Source organism: Anolis sagrei, chromosome 2 (assembly GCF_037176765.1).
Source record: "Anolis sagrei isolate rAnoSag1 chromosome 2, rAnoSag1.mat, whole genome shotgun sequence".
Classification (NCBI taxonomy): Eukaryota; Metazoa; Chordata; class Lepidosauria; order Squamata; family Dactyloidae; genus Anolis; species Anolis sagrei.
The window spans coordinates 17,162,708-17,188,665 of NC_090022.1; the positions used below are offsets into that span (position 1 = coordinate 17,162,708).

The 25,958-nt window shown below is 42.4% G+C and overlaps 1 protein-coding gene across 1 annotated transcript in view; it reads right to left on the minus strand.

Annotated features, from left to right (window-relative positions):
* Positions 1–22,797, minus strand: part of LOC132765239 (zinc finger protein 420-like) — a 30,477-nt gene extending 7,680 nt beyond the window's left edge. The window contains exons 1-8 of the mRNA XM_067465125.1: positions 22,650–22,797; positions 13,132–13,236; positions 12,342–12,443; positions 11,430–11,522; positions 9,220–9,330; positions 6,707–6,799; positions 4,244–4,299; positions 1,723–1,846 (exon numbers count right to left, since the gene is read on the minus strand). Of these exons, the coding sequence (XP_067321226.1) occupies positions 1,723–1,846; positions 4,244–4,299; positions 6,707–6,799; positions 9,220–9,330; positions 11,430–11,522; positions 12,342–12,443; positions 13,132–13,168 (616 nt within the window). The 5' untranslated portion in view covers positions 13,169–13,236; positions 22,650–22,797. The remainder of the gene's footprint in view (positions 1–1,722; positions 1,847–4,243; positions 4,300–6,706; positions 6,800–9,219; positions 9,331–11,429; positions 11,523–12,341; positions 12,444–13,131; positions 13,237–22,649) is intronic.
* Between the last annotated feature and the right edge of the window lie 3,161 nt (positions 22,798–25,958).

Genomic DNA, 25,958 nt, shown 5'->3' on the forward strand with positions numbered 1-25,958 from the left:
TAAATTGAGTAAAATAATAAATGTAATAAAAATATAATAATAGTGTAAAATACTGTAAATGTAATAATAACAATAATAGACTCTAGCACTGCAATAACTTAGTGTTGCTACGTTTTATGCTGCCGCACTTAAAATTAGATGGATGATGATTGACCCCACAAGGCAACACCCTGTCAGGAATGTAGTTAGAGCAACCTGGTACACCTGAAATGCTACTAGACTTGTGTCCTTCCCATCCCCTTTAGCGCCCCCCCCCCCCAGGACTTTGACCTCTCCTATCAGTCTTCCCCCTCTTGGTTCTAAACCTGTTACATTAATTTGTGTTTTTAAACTGTGGTTTTTTTCAATAATAGAGTAAGTAAAATAAAAATGTAATAATAACAATAATAGAGTAAAATAACAAATGAAATAATAAAAATAATAAAAAGAGTAAAATAATAAATGTAATAATAATAAATAGAGTAAAACAATACACATAATAACAACAGTAATAGAGTAAAATAATAAATGTAATAATAATAATTATAGAGTAAAATAAATGTAATAATAGAGTAAAATAACAAATGTACCGTATATACTCGAGTATAAGCCGACCCGAAAATAAGCTGAGGCACTTAATTTTACCACAAAAAGCTGGGAAAACAGATTGACTCGAGGATGGGAAATACAACAGATACTGGTAAATTTCAAAATAAAAATAGATACCAATAAAATTACATGAATTGAGGCATCAGGAGGTTACATGTTTTTGAATATTTACATAAAATTGTAATTTAAGATAAGACTGTTCAACTCTGATTAAACCATTCTGACCTTCTTCAATGTAAATGTGCTTGCGTACCCTTCCAATAAAAATAAATAGAGTAAAATAATAAATGTAATAATAATAATAGTAATAAATAGAGTAAAATAATAAATGTAATAACAACAATAAAGTAAAATAATAAATGTAGTAATAATAATAATACATTTATTACGTATTTATAACAGGGTAAAATAATAAATAACCTTGACTCGAGTATAAGCCGAGAGGGACTTTTTCAGCCCCAAAAAAGGTCTGAAAAACTAAGCTTATACTCGAGTATATACAGCAATAATAACAATAAAATGAGTAAAATAATAAATGTAATAAAAACAGCAATAAAACAAGTAAAATAATAAATGTAATAAAAACAGTAATAGAGTTAAATAATAAAGTCATAATAATAAATTGAGAAATGTATTTATTACAATAAATAGAAAAAATAAAAAAATGGTAATAATAGCAGAGTAAAATAACAAATAACCTTGACTCAATTATAAGCCGCTGGGGCTTTTTCAGCCTAAAAAAAGGACTGAGAAACTCAGCTTATACTCGAGTATATACGGTAATTTTGCAAAAACTCATGCTTCCAACTTCTTTCTCCGTTAGTTTACACCATACTTTGAGAATCCTTTGCATATTGAACTAGAATAACACAGCCATGTTAATTATCCACAAAAGTTACTAGATCACAGCATTTTTCATTGGCTTGCTGTCAGACAAAGAAGTGTCATCTCTGCCTGCCTGGTGATTCAGAGGGAGGCCTAACCCATTTCTAGCAAAGAGGTGAGAGTGCATGAGAGAAACTGAAGAGAAAACTGACTTTCTGGCTGCAGCAAGACAGCAATTCATAGGAAGCAATTCCATAGCTGATGGGCAATAAAAAGGACTACAGAGTTAGCGGGAAGTGAATTCCTTACCCAATGTGGAGAGATTCTCATAGTTTTCCATCATAACATCAATGTACAGAGATCTCTGATTTGGATCCAGGAGGTCCCACTCTTCCTTGCTGATATTTACAGCCACGTCTTCAAAGGTGACTTCCTGCAACACAAAGGGGAATGCAAATGGGGATATTGAAAAATACATTCCATTGCATCACAGATCACAAACCAAGAATGGGCAACTAGACAGACTCAGGAGTGGAGTGGGCAGATCAAAAGACAACTTTTGAAGTCTTCACGGACCAATTGTTTAATGGTCTATTCTAGAACCTTTCCTCGTATCTATATCAAGTCAATAAATCAGCAGTTCCCCAAACCCTCTTTTTCATCTTCTTTAGAAAGTGGACATAATATCTGCCTGTCTCCAGTGTGTTATGTCTTGTTGTCCATTAATGTGCATTTAAAGAAGTCAAACTCACTCTGAAGGGTTTATAAGCCTTGGAAAGAACATGCAGAAAAAGATTTCCCAGAAATAATTAAGACAGAATGAACCTCAGGCATATAAAGAGAGTAATACCAAGAACAATTGAGTCCTCCTTGAGGTACAGAATGGCAAGTTGTCGTTGTATGCCTCAAAATTATTTACAACTTAAGTAAAGGTAAAGCTTTCCTCTTGACATTAATTCTAGTCATGTCCAACTCTGGGAGGTGGTAGTCAGCTCCATTTCTAAGCCAAAGAGCCGGTGTTGTCCATAGATTCCTCCTAGGTCATGTGGCCAGCATTATCTGAAGCGCCATTACATTTCCGCCAGAGTGGTGCCTATTGCTCTAATCACATTTGCATGCTTTTGAACTACTTGGTTGGCAGAAGCTGAGGCTCACAACGGGTGCTCACCCAGCTCTCCAGATTCAAACTGTTGACCTTTCGGTCAGCAAGTTCAGCAACTAAGCGGTTTAACCCATTGTGCCATCTATTTCCAACTTACAGCAATATTAAATGTACACTCTCCTGCTGGTTTTTGGCAAGATTTGAATCCTGGTTTTCTGAGTCCAAAACAATACTCGAACCAATAAACACTGACTTAAACCAACCAACATTTAGCACTTAAGTGTAAGTACACATATAAGTTCTTCCATGTTTCCCAACGTGTGAGTTGTAAACCACTTCAGAGTTACTATAATGATCTGGAAGAGCTAGAATGGCCTAGTGATTTAAGCACTGAACAAGGATCCTGGGAGATCAGAATTCAAATCCTATCTTGGCCACAGAAACCCACTGAAATCCTGTACAAGTAACCGTTCCTCGGCCTCCGAGGAAAGCAGAGGCAACTCCCTCTCTGAACAAATCTTGCCAAGAAAGCCCCGTAATTTATTATTTATTTAAGATAAAGGTAAAGGTTTTCCCCTGACATTAAGGCCAGTCATGACTGACTCTTGGGGTTGGTGCTTGTCTCCATTTCTAAGGCAAACAACCGGCATTGTCCATAGACACCTCCAAGCTCATGTGGCTGGCATGACTGCATGGAGTGCCATTACCTTTCTGCCAGAGGTAATTGATCTACTCATTTGTTTTCGAACTGCTAGGTTGGCAGAAGCTGGGGCTAACAGCAGGAGCTCATGCCGCTCCCCAGATTTGAACCTGCAACCTTTCGGTCAGCAAATTTAGCAGCTCAGCGCTTTAACCCACTGGGATGCCCTGTTTATACCCTAACTTTCTCTACTCCAAAGGGGACTCAAGGCGGCATACATATAGGCAATTATTCAATGCCTCGAAACACATACAATTCCTATAATATTAAAATTAAATAAAAAATAATACATATTAAGCATTTAAGAACATTACATTCCATATTAAAATCGCACCATCCGTAATCGTAATCCAAGCCTTAGCCATAGTCATTGCACATCTTTCAAATCTGTTATTGTACTGAGCTATTCTCTGAAAATATTTAAGAACATGGATACTCAATCTGTAATTCCAATGGATCTTGCAGCCCAGCATAAATACTATGTCATTTGTTTTATCAAAGCTAAATGTTTTGTGAAGGATAGACAAATATTTCAATACTTCTACAGTAGTAAGTATTGAATAGTAAGTATTGTAGTAAGACAAGGACAATGCATATGAGGCCCTCCAAAAGATATTGGGCTGTGATGCATCTTACTGCTCAGAGGCAAGGTCTATAAAGAGAGAGAACATTTTTGCCATCTTGTCCTTCAAGGCAAGAAAGGAGACTCCCACTGGTCAGAGGCCCAAAGGCAGTGCTACTCCAAATCCATTGCATAATGGGTTCATCTTGGGGTTTACTGTAAGCTGGAAATGACTAGAAAGAATGCAACGGTCACATCAATTTTGGAGGGCTCATGAAGACTCCACGCTGCCTCACCCATTGCAGACAATTTTGATAGAGACCCAGATCTGGAGATCAGATAGGTCTCTTATGGACCTTGGAACTGGTGAGGGATTCTGTGGCTGCAGGAATTCCAACAGGTTTCCAAATTTGCTGCTTTTTACCTCCATTGTAAATCTATCAAACTGTGAAAAAGTGCTTCTTACCTGACCTGCTTCAACCGCTGTCTTTTCGGGTTGAGGCCGAAATCCCATTTCTAACTCTGTGAATCGGAGAAGAACAAGACTTATGGGGAAGCAGATGAGAAAAGGCGCTTCTTCTCTGTCACAGAGAGCGTTTGACATTGAGAAAAACATATTCAAAAGAGTAAGGAAAACCTGGGGGGAGACGAGAAGAAAGCCTTCTGCTGACACATTTACAGTGGGCCTCATATAGGGGAAACCACCTAATACAGTGATCCTTGGTATCTGCTGGAATTTGGTTCCAGGACTCACTGTCGATATCAAAATGCTGAAAATGTGTTGAAATACTGTCGAAGGCTTTCATGGCTGGAATCACTGGGTTGTTGTAGGTTTTTTCGGGCTATATGGCCATGTTCTAGAGGCATTCTCTCCTGACGTTTTGCCTGCATCTATGGCCAGCATCCTCAGAGGTAGTGAGGATGCTTGCCATAGATGCAGGCGAAATGTCAGGTGAGAATGCCTCTAGAACATGGCCATGTTGTTGTTGTTCATTCGTTCAGTCGTCTCCGACTCTTCGTGACCTCATGGACCAGCCTACGCCAGAGCTCCCTGTCGGCCGTTACCACCCCCAGCTCCCTCAAGGTCAGTCCAGTCACTTCAAGGATGCCATCCATCCATCTTGCCCTTGGTCGGCCCCTCTTCCTTTTGCCTTCCACTTTCCCCAGCATAATTGTCTTCTCTAGGCTTTCCTGTCTCCTCATGATGTGGCCAAAGTACTTCAACTTTGTCTCTAGTATCTTTCCCTCCAGTGAGCAGCCGGGCTTTATTTCCTGGAGGATGGACTGGTTGGATCTTCTCGCAGTCCAAGGCACTCTCAGCACTTTCCTCCAACACCAGGAGGAAAGAACATGGCCATACAGCCTGAAAAAACCTACAACAACCCACTGTTGAAATACTCTTCCTTTTTGTGGTTTAGAAACCTGACCCTGTTCTTTCCCTATGAATTTTGTCTTCAATACCAACTTTTCAATTAAATAAGTAGGATTGCATGTATTTCATTGTTTGGTCGCATGCTGCAAGTTGCCCAAGCAAGGAGCTTTGAAATGGTTGAACAGAAGCTCTCCGAAGCTTTAGGTGTTCTTATTGCCTACCACAGGGAGAACCAGCTGATTCTTAATCCATCTAAAACACAGACATGTGCTTTTCATCTTAAGAACAGACAAGCATCTCGAACTCTGAGGGTTACCTGGGAAGGAATCCCACTGGAGCATTGCAGCACACCCAAATACCTGGGAGTTACTTCTGGACCGTGCTCTGACCTACAAGAAGCACTGCGTGACTATCAAGCAAAAAGTGGGTGCTCGAAATAATATCATATGAAAGCTGACTGGCACAACCTGTGGATCACAACCAAGCACAGCGAAGAGCACATCTGCTCTTGCGCTTTGCTACTCTGCTGCTGAATATGCATGCCCAGTGTGGAACACATCTCACCACGTTAAAACAGCAGATATGGCTCTTAATGAGACATCACGCTTTATCACAGGATGTCTATGCCCAACACCACTGGATATATTATACTGTTTAGCTGGTATTGCACCACATGACATCTGCCGGGACGCAGCAGCCAGCAATGAAAGGACCAAGGCATTAACATCTCCAGCCCATGCTCTGTTCAGGTATCAGCCAGCATGCCAAAAACATAAATCAAGAAATAGCTTTCTAAGATCTACTGAAATACTCGCTCGAACACCTCAGCAAGCAAGAGTCCAAAAGTGGCAGGCTAAAACACAGAACCTCAATCCATTGCTGATCCTGAATTAGAGTCTCCCTCCTAGGCACATAGAAGACTGGGCGGCTGAACAGGCTGCACGCTGGTACCAGGAGATGCAGAGCCACCTGATACAATGCAGCCTGAGCCCTGCCACATGCACAATGGAGGCCCTCCTTATAGCAACACCAGAGGCACTCCAAGTGGCCAGCTACTGGTCAAAGGACATTTAGCATAATGCTAAATGTAATGTATTTAAAAACATACTTTGATTGTGTTTTTAAATACATTACAGCGGTACTCTCAATTAGCTTCTGACACGATAAATAAATGTACTTCATGTATGAAGAGTTTCCTGTACTGTTAGCAGTAAAATTAAAAGGATAGCAGAGTTTTGATAACAAGATGACACCAATATATAGGGTGGGTTTGACGCTTTATATTAACTGCTATGGAATCCTAGGATTTACAGCTTGGTGAGACACCAGCACTCTTTGGCAGAAAGGGCTAAAGACTTTGTAGAACTACAACTCCCATGATTCCACAGCATTGAGCCATGGCAATTAAAGTGTTATCAGTCGCATGTCAATGGAACTGGTCATTCAGAAAGCCCTACTGGTGGCCCTTGTGGGCCAACTCTTTGTTTCTATGATCAATTTCTGTCACTGAGAACACACTCAAAAATGCATAGGCAAGGAAAGGCCCATAGTCTTCACCTGAGCTGGTCCCTGGGATGACCTCAGAGTCCTGGAGATTTGGACGACATGGTTCCTCTTCTTGTTCCACCTTGACTGCCCCACCAGGAAATGCTAATAATAAAAAAGGTAAGATAGAAGGATTTAGATCAGTGCTTCTCAACCTTCCTAATGCCGCAACCCCTTAATACAGTTCCTCATGTGGTGGTGACCCCTAACCATAACATTATTGTTGCTACTTCATAACTGTAATTTTGCTACTGTTATAAATCGTCATGTAAATATCGGACATGCAGGATGTATTTTCATTCACTGGACCACATTTGGCACAAATACCCAAAACTCCCAAATTTGAATACTGGTGGGGTTGGGAGGATTGATTTTTGTCATTTGGGAGTTGTAGTTGCTGAGATGTATAGTTCGCCTACAATCAAAGAGCATTTTGAACTTCACCAGCGATGGAATTGAACCAAACTTGGCACACAGAAATCCCATGATCAGGAGAAAATATTGGAAGGGTTTGGTGGACACTGACCTTGAGTTTTGGAGTTGTAGTTTACCTACATCCAGAGAGCACTGTGGACTCAAACAGTGATGGATCTGGACCAAACTTGGCAGAAATACCCAAAATGCCCAAATGTGAACACTGGAGGAGTTTGGGGGGAAACAGACCTTGACAGTTGGGGGTTGTAGTTGCTGAGATTTATAGTTCACCTACAACCAAAGAGCATTCTGAATCCCACCAATAACAGAATAGGGCCAAATTTCCACACAGAACCCCCATGACCAACAGAAAATACGGTGTTTTCTGATGGTTCTTGGTAACCCCTCTAACACCTCCCCCTCGCGACCCGCCCAGGAGTCCCGACCCCTACGTTGAGAAACACTGATTTTGATGGTTATGATTATACTTATTTACACCCCAGGAGAAGAGAGAGTATGCTAGGGAAGAAAAGAATTCACTTAAAAAAAAACAACTCAATAGCTGGAATGGAAAGCACTTGAAATGCTATTGACTGCAAGCCCATCATCCTTCTCCAATAGTTATGCTGAGTCAGCATGCAGGGGGATTTCAGTCCAATACAAAATTCCACATGGCCGAGGCACTGTTTACTGTTGAGTACCTCCAAGTCGTTTCTGAAATATGGCAACTTTAAGGCAACCCTGTCACAAGGCTTCAGAGTGAATTTATCATTGCCTTCCTTTGAGGCGAAGGCCCCATCTACACTGCCATAAAATCCAGTACAGTGTTTCCCCACTTACTGTGGGTGTTACGTTCCAGGACCACCCACGATAAGTGAAAATCTGCTAAGTAGGGACGCTATATTTATTTTAATACTAGCTGTCCCCTGCCACATGTTGCTGTGGCCCAGTCTGTATATATGTGTTTTGTGTGTGTGTATGTGTGTTTGCATATATATTTGTGGTTTTGACCATGCTCTGTAATATTTTTTTGCTTTTTAGGTGTCTTCTGCTGTGTTTTCCAATGTTTTTATGAGTGATGGTCACTCATTGGCCTGATAGGTATATTCTGTCCAAATTAGGTGTCAATTCACCCAGTGGTTTTTGAGTTATGTTAATCTCACAAACGAACATTACATTTTTATTTCTATAGATTTATACATTTTTTCAGTAGTTATACACTATTTTAAGTCTTTATAAACCCTCCCCACACACTTACACACTACATAACCCTTTTCCTTTACTTTATAAACAAAATCCTTCAGTCACTTTAGTTGAGCAGCAACATTTAGACCGCCCACTCCTCTCTCCCCTTCCCCTCTGCCTCTCTCTCAATCCTTTCACCTTCTCTTTCCTCTCCTCTTCCCCCCTCCCCCCTCCCCTTGCACACCACACTTCCCGCTGGCTCCTTCTCGCACGCCTGGCTCCCCCTCCCCTCCTCCTCCTCTTTACAGTTCGTGCGCTCCTTCTTCACCTTCCTCTCCTCCTCCTCCTCCCACTATGGCTCCCCCCCACCCACCTCCCTGTCAGTGCGGTGGCTGCACTGGGAAACATGGCATTGGAGTGCATGATTTTAACCAACCACGACCACCAAATCCGCGTGAGGGTCCTCACAGGTAACAGGCGAGACTCAGCATTCAGGGCTGAGAGGGTGTGTGGAAGTTGCAGGGGAGAAGGAAAGGAAGTTGTGTGTGTGTGTGGGGATATTTAAAATATTTTCAATAAATATTTTAAATTCATATTTATTGAAAAACCACGAAAAAGCGAGTCCGCGAAAAGCAAACTACGAAGTAGAGAGGGAACACTGTACCATAATGCAGTTTAACTGCATTATATGAGTCTACACTGCCATATAACATAGTTCAATGCAGTTAAACTGCATTATGACACTGCAGTATATGGCAGTGTAGATGAAGCCTGAGAAGAGTAGGACTTGCCTAAGATCACCCAGTAGGTTTCCATGGTTGAGCATGGATTCAAACCCTGGTCTCTCAAGAGTCCTAGTTCAGTATACATCACACTGGCTCTGCCTAAACTAGAACGGAGTTCAAACATGTTATACTTTTGTTCACCTGTGTTGCACTGAGAAGCAACCTCCATCTTCTCCAAGATGAGGGCGTTTGGCAACCACGGGCTCTGCTCCAGCCAGGAGATCAGATCAGTTTTGACGCGTGAAAATTCCGCTGCAGAATTAACAAAAGAAGGAAAGAAAGTGAGAGAGGAAGACCTTTAGGGGTAAACAACGGTTGAAGCTGTGTGCTCACCTAACTAAGCAAAGCGCAAGCTGGTAAATTTATTTATTTACCATACTTATATCCTGCCTTTCTCAACCCCCAAATGGACTCAAGGCAGCCTTGCAAGGCAGCAATTCAATGCCACATGTATACATACATCAATCAATAAAGAAAAAAACATTAAAACCAACCAATTAAACATAACATTAAAACAACAATTAAAATCACATAATCCAGGTAATATTCCAGAGCCAGTATTGGTTGTCATTAAATTAATTTACAATCTCTTATTGCCGTGCTTCCATTATTGACCAAACACCTGATCCCAAAGCCATGTTTTTAGTTTTTTTCCCCTGAAGGCCAGGAGGGAGGGGGCAGATCTAATTTCACTATGGAGGGAGTTTCACAGATGAGGGGCCACCACTGAGAAGGGTCTGTGTCCCATCCTCACCAGTCACATTTGCAAGGGGGGCGGGATTGAGAGTAGGGCCTCCCCAGACGATCTTAGCCTCCAAGGCAGATCATAGAGGGACTTTGAAGAAGCTGGGGGTGGCGACAGCCGACAAGGAGCTCTGGCGTGGGCTGGTCCATGAGGTCACGAACAGTTGGAAGCGACTGAACAAATAAACAACAAACAACGAGGGCACAGTACAAGGGAGGTTCTGGTGGGGATGGTAAGTTTAAAATGTAATTTTAATTGTGTTTATTATATTTTTCACTGTGTTTTAATGTAAATACACAAACTATGATATGATTGGGTATTTTTTATTTTTGTATTTGCTTTCTTAAACTATGATCAGACTCTGTGATTGCTAGTCCACATGGGGAGAAGGGCGGGGTATAAATAATTAAATAAATAAGATAACTTAGATGTTCACACCAAACACAATGACTTAATGACCACAAAGAATTACTGTCTCAGAAAAGCAAATAAAATTAGCAGCACGGTCTGCAGGAAAGGAAGTTTAATAATACAGACAGTGATAATGACATTAAAGCTTACAAAAATACCTAAACTACAGACAATGGCAAGCCCCAGAACCATACTGAAGATCATCATAGAATCATAGAGTTGGAAGAGGCCTCATGGGCCATCCAGTCCAACCCCCACCAAGAAAATAATAATAATAATAATAATAATAATAATAATAATAATAATAATCTTTATTTATACCCTGCCATCATCTCCCCAGAGGGAACTTGGGGCAGCTAACATGAGGCCGAGCCCGAAAATACAATACAGCAAATAAAATACAAAGCAACAAAAAAATTACATCACCATAAAATACATAAAGTAACAGAATAAAATAAGCAGGATAAAATAACATAGTGAAAAATGGAACACAATGGGCAGGCCAAATGCACAAGATAAAATGATAAAACCCTGGATGAGATAGGAGTGGAAAAGTGTATTTGTGAGGGAAGAGCTCAAAGGGACAAACAGTGGGGTTAGGGCTTCATTAAGGATGGGGGGGGGGGAGGTGCAACAAGAGGACGCTGTAGATGGCACATTCAAAGCACGCCCAACAGATGGCCATACAGCCTCTCCTTAAAAGCCTCCACTACACTTTGGGGCAGAGAGCTCCACTGCAGGACAGCTCTTGTAGTTACTAATGTTTAGGTGGAATCTCCTTTCTTTCCTGTAGTTTGAAGCCACTGTTCTGCGTCCCAGTCTCCAGGGCAGCAGAAACAAGCCTGCTTCCTCCTACCTATGACTTCCCATCACATATTTATGCATGGTCCTCATCATGTCTCCTCTCAGCCTTCTCTTCTGCAGGCTGAACATGCCCAGCTCTTTAGGCCACTCCTCATAGGGCTTGTTCACCAGACCCTTTATCATTTGAGTTGCCCTCCTCTGGACACATTCCAGCTTGTCAACATCTCCCTTCAACTGCGGTGCCCAGAATTGGACACAGTGTGAGTTCAGGTGTGGTCTGATCAGCAAGATTCAGAATCAAATACATGATGCAAAAAGATTTCTCTCAACTAAACAACGCGGTAAGATATCACCGAGAAAATGGGTTTTCTCACACTGCTGTACAAGTTACCTGAACTTATCCCTGGAAAGGTCTCGTCTTCTGTCTGCTGTTCGCTGGAGGAGTCCTCTTCTGGTTCAAGCTTGATTATCACATCAGGAAAATCTGAGCAACAGAAAGGGAATTAGACTGCCTTCCCGGCCTCAAAAACAAAAGAATGTGTTTTCATTCAAGACGTAGGGCACTTCTTAAATGGTGGGTCCTGAACCCAAATGGGGTTCCCTTAACTCAATGTCTGGATCACAAAAGATTCGGTGACAGTAAAAGGCTTCTGAATGGCACCCATTAATACAAATCTGTTGACAACATTGTGTAGTGTTCACCGTGAACTCTGCAGAAAATGCTTCAGCTGTGCTTTATAAAAAGGAAAATTATATGAGTCTATATCACCATACGTTTAATTGGCCTTGCAAATGCTGTTTAATATCAGTAACTGATTTTATACCTATTTTATATACTAATATGCTTAGGGTTACGTAAAAAAAAATTCAGGGCAAAAGTGGGTCACAAGTGGAAAAGGCTTAAGAAGCTCTCCTCTAAAGCTGGATTGAGAAATATTTGGTCTTCATAAGTGGAACTCCCATCATAGAATCATAGAGTTGGAAGAGACCTTGTGGGCTATCCAGTCCAACCTCCTGCCAAGAACCAGGAAAATAACATTCAAAGCATTCCTGACAAATGGTCATCCAGCCTCTGCTTAAATGCCCCCAAAGAAGGAGCTTTGACCACACTCTGGGGCAGGGAGTTCCACTGCTGAACAGCTCAGCTCTCACAGTTAGGAAGTTCTTCCTAATGTTCAGGTGGAACCTCCTTTCCTGTAGTTTGAAGCCATTGTTCCGCATTCTAGTCTCCAGGGCAGCAGAAAACAAGCTTGCTCCCTCCTCCCTGTGACTTCCTCTCACAATATTTATACATGGTCCTCACCTGAATTGATTTCTAAAAAGGGCTCTGGCTCCTGCTGCAGATCCTCCTCCTCCTCCTCTTCCTCTTCTCCTTCTTCCAGTTTGACGGTCACATCAGGAAGTGCTGAGCAAGAGAAAGTAGTTAGAAAACGAGGTTTAGATTGGAGACAGGTTGATCCTCTGCCCTAAAAAAGAGGGAACTGGTTTCCATGGCAAATTCTAGGGCAAGAATAGAAAATGCTGGGCCTTCTCGCCTGCGGAACTCTCTCCCCAGTGACATCAGATTGGCTACCTCCCTCCTGTCCTTTAGAAAGAAACTCAAAACCTGGTTAAGGGACCAAGCATTTGAACGATAGAAGCAGCAATCAAGAATAAGACTCAGGTGATATGAATGACAATGGGCTGACACAAACTTGGAGTTTACAATTTACAATTTAGCTTGTAACTCGCCTAGAGCATCTCAGATGGAGGGTGATTAATAAGTAATTAAATATGATGATTATGATTTTGAACCTGTGTGGTTTTAAACAAATGCCTTATTAATGAAATGTTTTAATGAATTGTTTTAAAAGCATTTTTATGAATGTGGATGGCACTGAATGAGTGCTTGTTGTGAAGCTGCCCTGAGTCCTCCCTCAGGGGTGAAAAGGATGGGATAATGGATGAAATACATAAATAAATCTTTGTTGTCCCTCATACATGGCTCTGGGTTTGTAGTCTAATGAATTCCAGATGGTCACATATTCTCACAAGCCTTCTGTAGATATAAATAGGAACATGTTACCTATAAGTTGTGGTTTTTGCTTCCTCACCTGCATTGTGCTGAGTGGCAACCTTCATTTTCTCCATGACGACTTGATCTGGCAGCCACAGTTATTGCTCAAGTCAGGAGATCAAAATCAAGGAAAATAATTTTTCTGCAATTAAAAAGGGAGAGGTGGCATTCAAGTGGCTACTAGGACATGACATACATAGCACACACCAAACTGAACAAATTTATACTCTTTTTTTCTAACAATGAATCTATCCATATACAAGAGGCTTTCAGTTCAATACAAACAATCTTCTTGCCATCTGTGAATTTGCAGAACCCTAAAATATACTGTCAATTAACAAAATCCCTTCTTGGAACACAGGGGGAGGCTCCCTTCTCAATCTCACGATAGTCCCAAAAATAATTACAGATTTTCAATCATGTCTACGAGGTTAGTGTCATAATATGATATATGGTTTGAGTGGAATTGTATGAAAGGTGAATGAATGAGAACTAATTATTTGGAGACACCATTCTAAAAGATTAAGGCCTGTAATGACCAGCTTGATGGACAGTAATTAAAAGTTACTAATGAGAACTGAAAAGTAAACTGTGATAGGGATAAGACACATCTGTTAACATTTGCTGACCAGAAACCAGATTAACTCTGTTTACATTAGTCAAAGACAATGCTCTTTCAAGTCAAACCCAGAACACAATGGTTCATTGCCTGAAGACAAACATCTATGTCAGGAGGTGAAGACTCAAGATAATTTCAGACAGGACAATTATTTACTACATCAGCAGAATATTCCTATAAAAGATTCAATCTAATAATTCTCCAGTATGACAGAAAGCAGGAAGGACAGAGATGGTGTATGGAGAGTGTCAGATCTGCTATGGGAAAGCAGGGTTCTGTACACTTTGGGCTCCTTTTCTCAAGGGAAGAGGAAGGAGTGCGTTTTGGAGTCACGATATGTATTTGCAGGGAATCAGTTTCTGCTGTAGGGAAAACAGAGATCTGAGTTGGAAGCAACAGAATGAATAAACAACAACATGCAATGGTTGCAGCAACACAGAAATGAAGGTGGGATTTTTTTCCTCCTAAGACAAGGTGAGCATATCAATTCCTACAGCATCTGCAGAAAAGAGAGGGGACCAATGCCCAGCAAATATGAAAGTAAACCAAGCTGCCACTACTTGACTCACCATACTTCTAGACCCATTCTTTCTTGTTATTGCTGATTTCACTTTATTCTTGTTTTAATTTATGCCAGACCAGCAGTGTCATTCCACTGTAAAGCAAGCCTTGTATCTAAACACATTTATAGGACATAAACTCTGAGGAAAAATCCTGAAGCATAGAAAAAGATCTAAAAATGGATGACCCATTTCCACTTTCATCCAAGAGGAGCCTTTCTCTGCAGTGGTAATCTGGCAGGTAACAGGGAAGGCACTCATAAAAAGGCAGTAAACGATTAACTATGGAATTTATAATAATTTATATTTTTTAGTGCTTCTGTGGGATCATTTCCCTCAAATGCCGAAAGGACAAGGCTGCTCAGGAGTAATGGGCATCTTAACTCCTAGAAAGACCAACAATTGTGAAAATATGAATTCATGATTATAACATACTAGCTGTACCTACTACGCATTGCTGAGGCCAACCTTCCACCACCCCTTCTTTCTTTCTCTCCTTCCTTCCCTCCCTATTTCCTTCCTTCCCTTTTTTCTTTCCTTCTCACTTTCCTTCCTTCCTTCTCTCCCTCTTCCCTTCCTTCCCTCCCTTTTCTTTCCCTTCCTCTTTCTCCCCTTTCTTCCTTCTCTACCTATTCTTGGACTGCAACTCCCAGCTGTCCTCCAGATCGATCTACTTACCTACCTATCTCCATCTATCTATCTGGAGGATTGGTGGGAGTTGCAGTCCAGGAATAGGAAATTGGAAATATGCAGGAATGGGGATGCTCTCAAAGAAATCCAAGTAGAAGAAAGCTTGCATCTTTGAAGCAGTGCATTTGGATCATTTTCCTCTCCTAAAGGGCCTCATCTAGAAGATGCTGGGAGCTGTAGTCTGGAAGAGAGTGTGGATTTGCTATTGTGTGTTTTGTTTGCCGGGGGAGTCATTTTTGCACATGTGCTGTAGCATCTTTTTGCTTTTTTGTGGTATTTTAAGTCCCTTCCACTGTGTTTTTCAGTGTTTTTATGAGTGACAATCACTCATTGGCCTGATAGGTGTATTAGGTCCAAATTTGGTGTCAATTCGTCCAGTGGTTTTTGAGTTATGTCAATCCCACAAACAAACATAACATTTTTATTTATACATATTTCAGAATGATAATCTTTCTCTTCAAACTGTCCACACAAAATATGTCTCGGAAAAGTAGGTCAGGTATTATCTATCCCAAACACGATCTTCAAAGGCAGATTTGTCAGGACAAAGCAGAGAACAAAGCCTCTACTGGAATATGTTCTGCAGTCTATGTCACACAGCTATTTTAAAAAAGGTTTTCATTCAGGACACACAGGCACAATGCCCACAGACCAGACTTTAAGTGGCTCCATTTAAAAAGCATGGGAAAGTTCATATGCAAAGAGGCTGTCTTGGGTACATCTATTACAATACAGAATTAACGCAGTTTGATACCATTTTAACAACCATGGCTCAATGTTACGAAATCACCGGAGGAATGGCTTTACAAGGTCTTCAGCTTCTCTGCCAAAGAGTGCTGGTGCTTCTCCGAGCTATAAATTGAAAGACTCCAGGATATTGTGCCATGGCAGTGAAAATGGTGTCAAACGGTATTCGTTCTAATGCGTAGAGGCACCTTAAAAACCTCACAGATTTTTTTAAAAAGGTATTTTTATTTTTATTCTCAAATAAGTCTCATAATACATAATATATCCTACACTACCTCTGCTATATATGCCTTGCATTACTTATATTTATTTATTTACGACATTTCTACCCTGCCTTTCTCACCCCGGAGGGGACTCAATTATATTGTATTGCATTCTAAAATTAAAATTTAAACAATTACCATATATACTTGAGTATAAGGTGAATTTTTCAGCGGATAATGATTTGGTACATGTTAGAACAACTGGGAAGGTGGAAGAAGGCTGCAACAGGTAAGAAGCCACCGATTGCCAGGTTAACCATGCCACTGGATGGGACCCTCATTATGAGTGTTGATGGATGTGAACTGACCTCCACACACACACAAAAATCCATGATAGGCATTTTCCAAGAAAAAGAAAAGGGAACCAATAAATATCCCATGATGATCAGCGAGTAGTGATGGCAACAAGACTGAAATCTGGAAACCCCTAGTCACAGACTGGCACATGGGCAGTAGATATGGAGTCAGTCGTCCATCTCAAGGTCTGAGGCAGTTGAGTAGTTCGGCAGTTATATCCACAACTGAGCAGCCCTATTTAGGATCCACTCTGGTGGTCCACGCTCTCATTATATCTAGGATAGACTACTGCAACTCACTCTACGTGGGATTGCCTTTGAAGATGGTTCGGAAGCTTCAAATAGTCCAACGAGAGGCAGCCAGGTTAATAACTGGGGTGGCATATAGGGAGCATACAACTCCCATGTTATGCCAGCTCCACTGGCTGCCAGTTTGCTACCAGGCACAATTTAAAGTGCTGGCTTTGGCCTATAAAGCCCTAAACAGCCGTGACCCAAATTACCTGTCCAAACGCATCTCTCCCTATGAACTATTGCAGAGATTAAGATCTTCCGGGGAGGCCCTGCTTTCCGTCTCGCCATTGTCACAGGCACGACTGGTGGTGATGAGAGACAGGGCTTTCTCTGTGATTGCTCCCTGGCTATGGAACTCCCTTCTTGGTGAGATCAGGCCGGCCCCCTCTCTCCTGTCCTTTAGAAGGATGGTAAAAACTTGGCTGTGGGACCAGACTTTCGGGACAGGGCAATAAAGCAGCAATAGGAAAGATTGCCAGGCCAATTAGATATGACGTGGATGACCAGGACGGTTTCAAATGGTGTATATTAATATTTTGATCACTGTTTTTAATGTTTATGTATGTATATAAGAATTTGTGTCCCAGCATTGAATGTTTGCCGTGTATATGCTGTACTCCGCCCTGAGTCCCTTTCCGGGTGAGAAGGGCGGAATATAAATATTTTAAATAAATAAAGAATAAGGAGAGGAGGCTAAAAAAGCTGCCCTAAACATAGTCTAAACTTTGGTACGTGCACTGTTGGATAATACAGACAATGAACACCCTGAATCCAGGACTGCTACTATTGCAATGGAGCTGAAGCACTTTAACATCGATATAGCAGCACTTCAGGAGACATGACAAGCAGGAGAGGGGCAACTGAAGGTTAAAAAATCAATTGTACTCTCCTCATTCCATCAGATTTGCCCTGATGGAAGATGGAGTCCTTATTTATTTATCATGTCAGGAGAGAATCATAGAATCAAAGAGTTGGAAGAGACCTCATGGGCCATCCAGTCCAACCCCCTGCCAAGAAGCAGGAATATTGCATTCAAATCACCCCTGACAAATGGCCATCCAGCCTCTGCTTAAAAGCTTCCAAAGAAGGAGCCTCCACCACACTCCGGGGCAGAGAGTTCCACTGCTGAACGGCTCTCACAGTCAGGAAGTTCTTCCTAATGTTCAGATGGAATCTCCTCTCTTGTAGTTTGAAGTCATTGTTCCGCGTCCTAGTCTCCAAGGAAGCAGAAAACAAGCTTGCTCCCTCCTCCCTGTGGCTTCCTCTCACATATTTATACATGGCTATCATATCTCCTCTCAGCCTTCTCTTCTTCAGGCTAAACATGCCCAGTTCCCTAAGCCGCTCCTCATAGGGCTTGTTCTCCAGACCCTTGATCATTTTAGTCGCCCTCCTCTGGACACATTCCAGCTTGTCAATATCTCTCTTGAATTGTGGTGCCCAGAATTGGACACAATATTCCAGATGTGGTCTAACCAAAGCAGAATAGAGGGGTAGCATTACTTCCTTAGATCTAGACACTATGCTCCTAGAACCAAAAGAGTTATAGTGCATTACAAACAAACAGAACACAATTCTATTATTCTATTAAAACCAGATACAGTGAAGACATCTGCCCTTGCACTATGCTACTCTGCTGCTGAGTATGCATGCCCAGTATGGAACACATCTCACCACAATAAAACAGTGGATGTGGCTCTTAATGAGACATGTCGCATTATCACGGGGTGTCTGCACCCTACACCACTGGAGAAATCACTATTTAGCTGGTATTGCACCACCTGACATACGCGGGGGAGTAGCAACCAATAGTGAAAGGACCAAGGCAGTGACATCTCCCGCCCATCTCATTTGGGTATCGGCCAGCATGCCAACGACTTAAATCAAGAAATTGTTTTCTAAGATCTACAGAGACACTGCAGGAACACCTCAGCAAGCAAGAGTCCAAAAGTGGCAGGCTCAAACCCAGAACCTCAACCAATGGCTGATATCAAATGAGAGACTCCCCCCTGGGCATACAGAAAACTGGGCGACTTGGAAGGCGCTGAACAGACTGCGCTCTGGCACCATGAGATGCAGAGCCAACCTTAAGAAATAGGGCTACAAAGTAGAATCCACGACATGCAAGTGTGGAGAAGAGCAAACTACAGACCACCTGCTGCAATGCAACCTGAGCCCTGCCACATGCACAATGGAGGACCTCCTTGCGGCAACACCAGAGGCACTTCAAGTGGCCAGATACTGGTCAAAGGACATTTAATAGATGGAGTCCTAAAACACTTGAAAGGCAAGTTAAATGCACACATATGCTGCCCACAGAAACACAACATGAATGCTTAACTGCTGCACATTGTTTCAGGTTAAGGGTAAAAAAAAAAGATGCAAAACAAGAAAGCAGAAAAGCAACTCATTCCTTTCCAAGATCCTCTCCAATTCTAATTAGAGGAGCTGAGAATCAGAAGGAGTTGGGAAGAATAAACCAGGTCACTCCTGCTGTGCTCATCCATCCCATCATCCCAGCACAACTAATCTTGCAAACTTTGACATTCAAAGACCTGCAGAAACTATAATGCCAGATGGCAAACTGTGGAATGAAAAGAAATACAGGACTGTACCTCGACATTTAAGGGACTAAATGCCCTACATCAGGGGTCCTCAAACTTTTTAAACAGAGGGCTAGGTCACAGTCCCTCAAACTGTTGGAGGGCTGGATTATAATTTGTAAAAAAACATGAATGAATTCCTATGCACACTCCACATATCTTATTTGTAGTGCAAAAAACACTTAAAACAATACAATAATTAAAATGAAGAACAATTTTAACAAATATAAACTTATTAGTATTTCAGTGGGAGGTGTGGGCCTGCTTTTGGCTGATGGGATAGGATTGTTGTTGTTGTTGTATGCTTTCAAGTCGTTTCAGACTTAGGTTGACCCTAAGCGAGGGCCAGGTAAATGACTTTGGAGGGTCGTATCCGGCCACCGGGCCTTAGTTTAGGGACCCCTGCTCTAAATCTTCTGTATTCTTGGATGCCAAGTAGGGGCAGTCCTTGTTAGTTGATTAGGAGACACCAGTGAATACTAGTTGCTGAAGACTGCATTTCAGATCAAGGAACTGGCCAAACCATCCTTGAGTATTCCTTGTCTAAGAAAACCCTATGAAATTCATGAGTGACAGCAGGCATATATGAAATATGTAACATCAATAAAAGGCTGAGCAAAGAACATCATATATCATATCTTAGTCTAGTCTTAAGCAAAGTAAGTCTTGCCCAAAATGGACCAAGGATCTATCAAAACCGTGGAATAAATACAGTTTGACATCTCTTTAATTGTTATGGTATCGTGGGAGTTGTAGTTTTACAAGGTATTTTGCCTTGGTTGTTGTAGGTTTTTTGGGGCTATAGGACTATGTTCTAGAGGCATTCTCTCCTGACGTTTCGCCTGCATCTATGGCAAGCATCCTCAGAGGTAGTGAGGTCACTACCTCTGAGGATGCTTGCCATAGATGCAGGCGAAATGTCAGGAGAGAATGCCTCTAGAACATGGCCATATAGCCCGAAAAAACCTACAACAACGCAGTGATTCTAGCCATGAAAGCCTTTGACAATATTTTGCCTTCTCTGCCCAAGAGTGCTGGTGCTTCACTAAACTACAAATCCCAGAATTCTACAGCACTGAGCCAGGGCAGTTAATGTTGAGTCAATCTGCATTCATTGTACACTGTAGAGATATTCCTATATACCTTAAATGCCCCAGATCCCATCGCATGATGTGTTCTGCATACAAGTTGAATAGGTTGGTGAGAGGATACAACCCTGCCATCCACCTTTCCCAATCTTGAACCAGTCTCTTTTTCAATGGTCAGTTCTTACTGTTGCTACTTGTCCAGCTCTCACATCCATAGGTTATTCCACAGGTTTATTTATTTATTTATATAGAACTTTTGTATACCAGTCTTCTCACCTCCGTGGAGGGACTCAGGCCAGTTTCCAACAATAATATCACAAGTAATCGCTTAAAAACATCACATTCCGTAATACACTAACACATTAAAATATCAAAAATACAATCATATAATTACAATGGCCAAGTCGTCACAATAAAATCGTTGTTCATCACCATCCATCCATATAGCTACCAGTTATTGACTTACTCGTCAAATGCCAGTTTCCAGAGACAGGTTTTCACCTGTTTTCTAAAAGTCAGTAGAGAAGGGGCAGTTCTAATCTCCAGTGGGAGGGAGTTCCAGAGCCGAGGGGCAAACACCGAGAAGGCCCTGTCCCTCGTCCCCACCAGGCGCGCTTGCGAGGTTGGTGGGACCGAGAGCAGGGCCCCTCCAGACGATCTTAACAATATTAGAATCATAGAATCAAAGAGTTGGAAGAGACCTCATGGGCCATCCAGTCCAACCCCATTCTGCCAAGAAGCAGGAATATTGCATTCAAATCACCCCTGACAGATGGCCATCCAGCCTCTGTTTAAAAGCTTCCAAAGAAGAAGCCTCCACCACACTCCGGGACAGAGAGTTCCACTGCTGAACGGCTCTCACAGTCAGGAAGTTCTTCCTCATGTTCAGATGGAATCTCCTCTCTTGTAGTTTGAAGCCATTGTTTTGCGTCCTAGTCTCCATGGTCAGTTCTTACTGTTGCTACTTGGTCCAGCTCTCACATCCATAGGTTATTCCACAGGTATATTTATGTACACTCTACTTGCCTCACTTCCAACAGACCTTTGAAGATTTATTTATCGTGTCATCAGAAACCATACCATTGTATTACAATTCTAACAGAGCAAAACAAACACAGAGATTAAAAAGAAAAAGAAAAAAAACACACAGATTTTGCAAATTTGGTAGTTGGTTAAATGTCCTTTGACCAGTATCTGGCCACCTGGAGTGCCTCTGGTGTTGCCGCAAGAAGGTCCTCCACTGTGCATGTGGCAGGGCTCAGGTTGCATTGCAGCACGTGATCAGTAGTTTGCTCTTCTACGCACTCGCATGTCGTGGATTCCACTTTGTAGCCCCATTTCTTAAGGTGGGTTCTGCATCTTGTGGTGCCAGAGCGCATTCTGTTCAGCGCCTTCCAAGTCACCCAGTCTTCTGTGTGCCCAGGGTGGAGTCTCTCATCTGGTATCACCCATGGATTGAGGTGCTGGGTTTGGGCCTGCCATTTTTGGACTCTCGCTTGCTGGGGTGTTCCAGCGAGTGTCTCTGTAGATCTAAGAAAACTATGTCTAGATTTAAGTCGTTGACGTGCTGGCTGATACCCAAACAGGGGATGAGCTGGAGATGTCTCTGCCTTGGTCCTTTCACTATTGGCTGCTACTTCCCGGCGGATGTCAGGTGGTGCAATACCAGCTAAGCAGTGTAATTTCTCCAGTGGTGTGGGGCGCAGGCACCCTGTGATAATGCGGCATGTCTCATTAAGAGCCACATCTACTGTTTTAGTGTGGTGAGATGTGTTCCACACTGGGCATGCATACTCAGCAGCAGAGTAGCATAGCGCAAGGGTAGGTGTCTTCACTGTATCTGGTTGTTCTCCCCAGGTTGTGCCAGTCAGCTTTCGTATGATGTTGTTTCTAGCGCCCACTTTTTGTTTGATGTTCAGGCAGTGCTTCTTGTAGGTCAGAGCACGGTCCAAAGTGACTCCCAGGTATTTGGGTGCGCTGCAATGCTCCAGTGGGATCCCTTCCCATAGGTTATTCCACAGGTATATTTACATACACTCTGCTTGCCTCACTTCCAACAGACCTCTGAAGATGACAGCCACAGATGCAGGCAAAACGTCAGGAGAGAATGCTACTGGAGTATGGACATGCAGTCCAGTGATTCCAGCCTACTGGACAACGCATTAAACCCTCTTGAAACCTTATTATTGTGGTCTTTCTTTCAAGAGGAAGGCAACCCTCTCTCCAAATCTGACCAAGGGGGATTTCAAAGAGGGGGAAGCCCTTCAGGGGAGGCCCTGGCCCCTCTTTGTGGCCTGCCTCCCTTCCTCCACCCCCTTCAGTCTCCTCCCCCCTTCTAATCCCCTTTAATTGATTGCCTTCCTCTGCCAATTAATCCTCCCTCTTCTCTTCTTACCTTTTCCCCTCTTCCCAGGCTGGGGAGGATTCCCCACCTGCAGCCCCTTCCTCTGAAATCCTTCCAGGAGTCTTCCTGATGGCGCCTCTCCTCCTCTTTCTCTGCGACCCCCTGTCTGAGCCTTTCTAGGTCAGCCAGCACACGCGGCTTCCGCTTCCGGTCACGTGGCGTGAAGCTGTTCCAGGCTCCTGGCAAGAGAACAGAGAGACATGCCTTGCCTTTGTGTTGATTCCCTTCCTCCTGCTTGACACCACTTTCACTGCCATGGCTCAAGGCTATGCGTTCCTGGGAACTGTAGCTTTAAATACCTTGGGTTGTTGTAGGTTTTTTGGCCTGTGTGGCCATGTTCTAGAAGCATTCTCTCCTGACGTTTCGCCTAGAATCATAGAATCAAAGAGTTGGAAGAGACCTCATGGGCCATCCAGTCCAACCCCATTCTGCCAAGAAGCAGGAATATTGCATTCAAATCACCCCTGACAGATGGCCATCCAGCCTCTGTTTAAAAGCTTCCAAAGAAGGAGCCTCCACCACACTCCGGGGCAGAGAGTTCCACTGCTGAACGGCTCTCACAGTCAGGAATCATAGAATCAAAGAGTTGGAAGAGACTTCATCGGCCATCCAGTCCAACCCCCTGCCAAGAAGCAGGAATATTGCATTCAAAGCACCCCTGACAGATGGCCATCCAGCCTCTGTTTAAAAGCCTCCTCCACACTCCAGGGCAGAGAGTTCCACTGCTGAACGGCTCTCACAGTCAGGAAGTTCTTCCTCGTGTTCAGATGGAATCTCCTTTCTTGTAGTTTGAAGCCATTGTTCCATTGCGTCCTAGTCTCCAAGGAAGCAGAAAACAAGCTTGCTCCCTCCTCCCTGTGGCTTCCTCTCACATATTTATACATGGCTATCATATCTCCTCTCAGCCTTCTCTTCTTCAGGCTAAACATGCCCAGCTCCTTAAGCCGCTCCTCATAGGGCTTGTTCTCCAGACCCTTGATCATTTTAGTCGCCCTCCTCTGGACACATTCCAGCTTGTCAATATCTCTCTTGAATTGTGGTGCCCAGAATTGGACACAATATTCCAGATGTGGTCTAACCAAAGCAGAATAGAGGAGTAGCATTACTTCCCTAGATCTAGACACTATGCTCCTATTGATGCAGGCCAAAATCCCATTGCCTTTTTTTTGCCGCCTCATCACATTGTTGGCTCATGTTTAACTTGTTGTCCACAAGGACTCTAAGATCTTTTTCACATGTACTGCTCTCGAGCAATGCAGAATGGCATTGTCCCCCATTCTGTATTGTTGCATTTCATTTTTTCTATGGCAGGCATCCTCAGAGAATGTGAGGTTTGTTGGAAACTAGGAAAATTGGGTTTACAGTATATATCTGTGGAATAATGTCCAGGGTGGGAGAAAGAACTCTTGTCTGTTGGAGCTCAGTGTGAATGTCGCAATTGGCCACCTTGATCAGCATTTAATGGCCTTGTAGCTTCAAAGTCTGACTGATTGCTGCCTTGGGGAATCCTTTGTTGGAAGGTGTTAGCTGGCCCTCATTGTTTCATGTCTGGAATTCCTCTGTTTTCAGTCTTTATTTATTTTCCTGATTTTAGAGCTAATCAAGATGATTAATTGCACCCTGGACATTCAACAGATATATAAATCTCCCTTGTCTAGTTTCCAAGTGTTTTTTTTTTCATTTGCACAAATGACTTTTAATTTTAAAATTAAATAAGATATTCTTGCCTAATTGGATTTTTTCCAAGTGTAACTGTTGGGAACAGTTGGAGTCCGATACATATGGAAATTGTCAGGTTGAGGAAAGCCTCATGTCCCAGTGATATCAAACCTTTCATAATGTGTGATCCACAGAAGAAATAAATCAAGAATACATGGGTGGGAGTACTGATGAAATTTTCCCACTTAATGATCCAAGTACCAGATGAGAGACTCCCCCCTGGGCACTCAGAAGACTGGGCGATTTGGAAGGCGCTGAACAGATTGCGCTCTGGCACCACGAGATGCAGAGCCAATCTTAAGAAATGGGGCTACAGGGTGGAATCCTCGGCATGCGAGTGCGGAGAAGAACAAACCACTGACCACCTGCTGCAATGCACCCTGAGCCCTGCCACATGCACGATGGAGGACCTTCTTGCGGCAACCCCAGAGGCACTCCAAGTGGCCAGATACTGGTCAAAGGACATTTAACCAAATACCAAATTTACAAAATCTGTGTGGTTTTTTTCTTTTTCTTTTTCTTTTTAATCTCTGTGTTTGTTTTGCTCTGTTAGAATTGTAATACAATGGTTGCTGATGACACGATAAATAAAATAATCCAAGTACCACACACCGTGGGAGCAACAATAAACACATTAAAGGAATACAAAGGTAGCTAGTGACCTAGCTAACGAGAGGATAAAAGTCTCAAGTTTGGGATGTGTAGTCAGATGAAGCATGTAATACAATGTTCTGGTTGCGGATGACACGATAAATAAATAGATGAAGCATCGTTTAGAATCATGCCAAGTTCTTGTCCTTGTTCATGGAAGCCTTGCTTTAAAGATTCATGCTAAGATATTTCTTGTTTCATGGTTTTGATTCCTGGATTTCATGATTGCCCTCCCAAGCCTTGGATCAATGTATTCCTGATTTTCTGGGTTGTATTGGAGTTGTGTGGACTTTACTTTTATGGACTTTGCTGTACTCCGCCTTGGACTAATTTGTTCCTGCTTATCTTCTTACCTAATTGGATTTACTCATTTCTTTAAAGTGCTTTTTGCTTTACTTTTTTTTAAAACTTATCTTCAATAAAAGGATTGTTCTTTCCTATTCAATGTGTGGTGTTTAAAGTCAGAGGATTGTTCCTGTCCTGGAGTGCAACAGCGAGGACATGAGAGAAGCCTTCCACAAGGATAGTAAAACATCAAACATCCGGGCATCTCCTGGGCAACATCCTTGCAGACAGTCAATTCTCTCACACCAGAAGCGACTTGCAGTTTTTCGAGTCACCCCTGACACAAAAAAAATTGTGATGGTCACTGCTAAATTAGGACAGTTGGAGGATATGATTTTGAATCAGCAGAAGACAAGAGAACAAGTCACAAAAGGCAGAAGCTGTGTGCAACTTGCTCAATTGATGGATTCATAACAAAGGGCATTCTTACCAAGTGATAAAACATTCTCAAAGTTTCCCATCATGGCCTCCTTATATATAGACCTTTGATTCAAATCCAGCAAGTCCCACGTCTCCTTTGTGAAATACATGGCCACGTCCTCAAAGCTTACAAGTTCATGCAGTGATAAAATACACCCTGTTCAT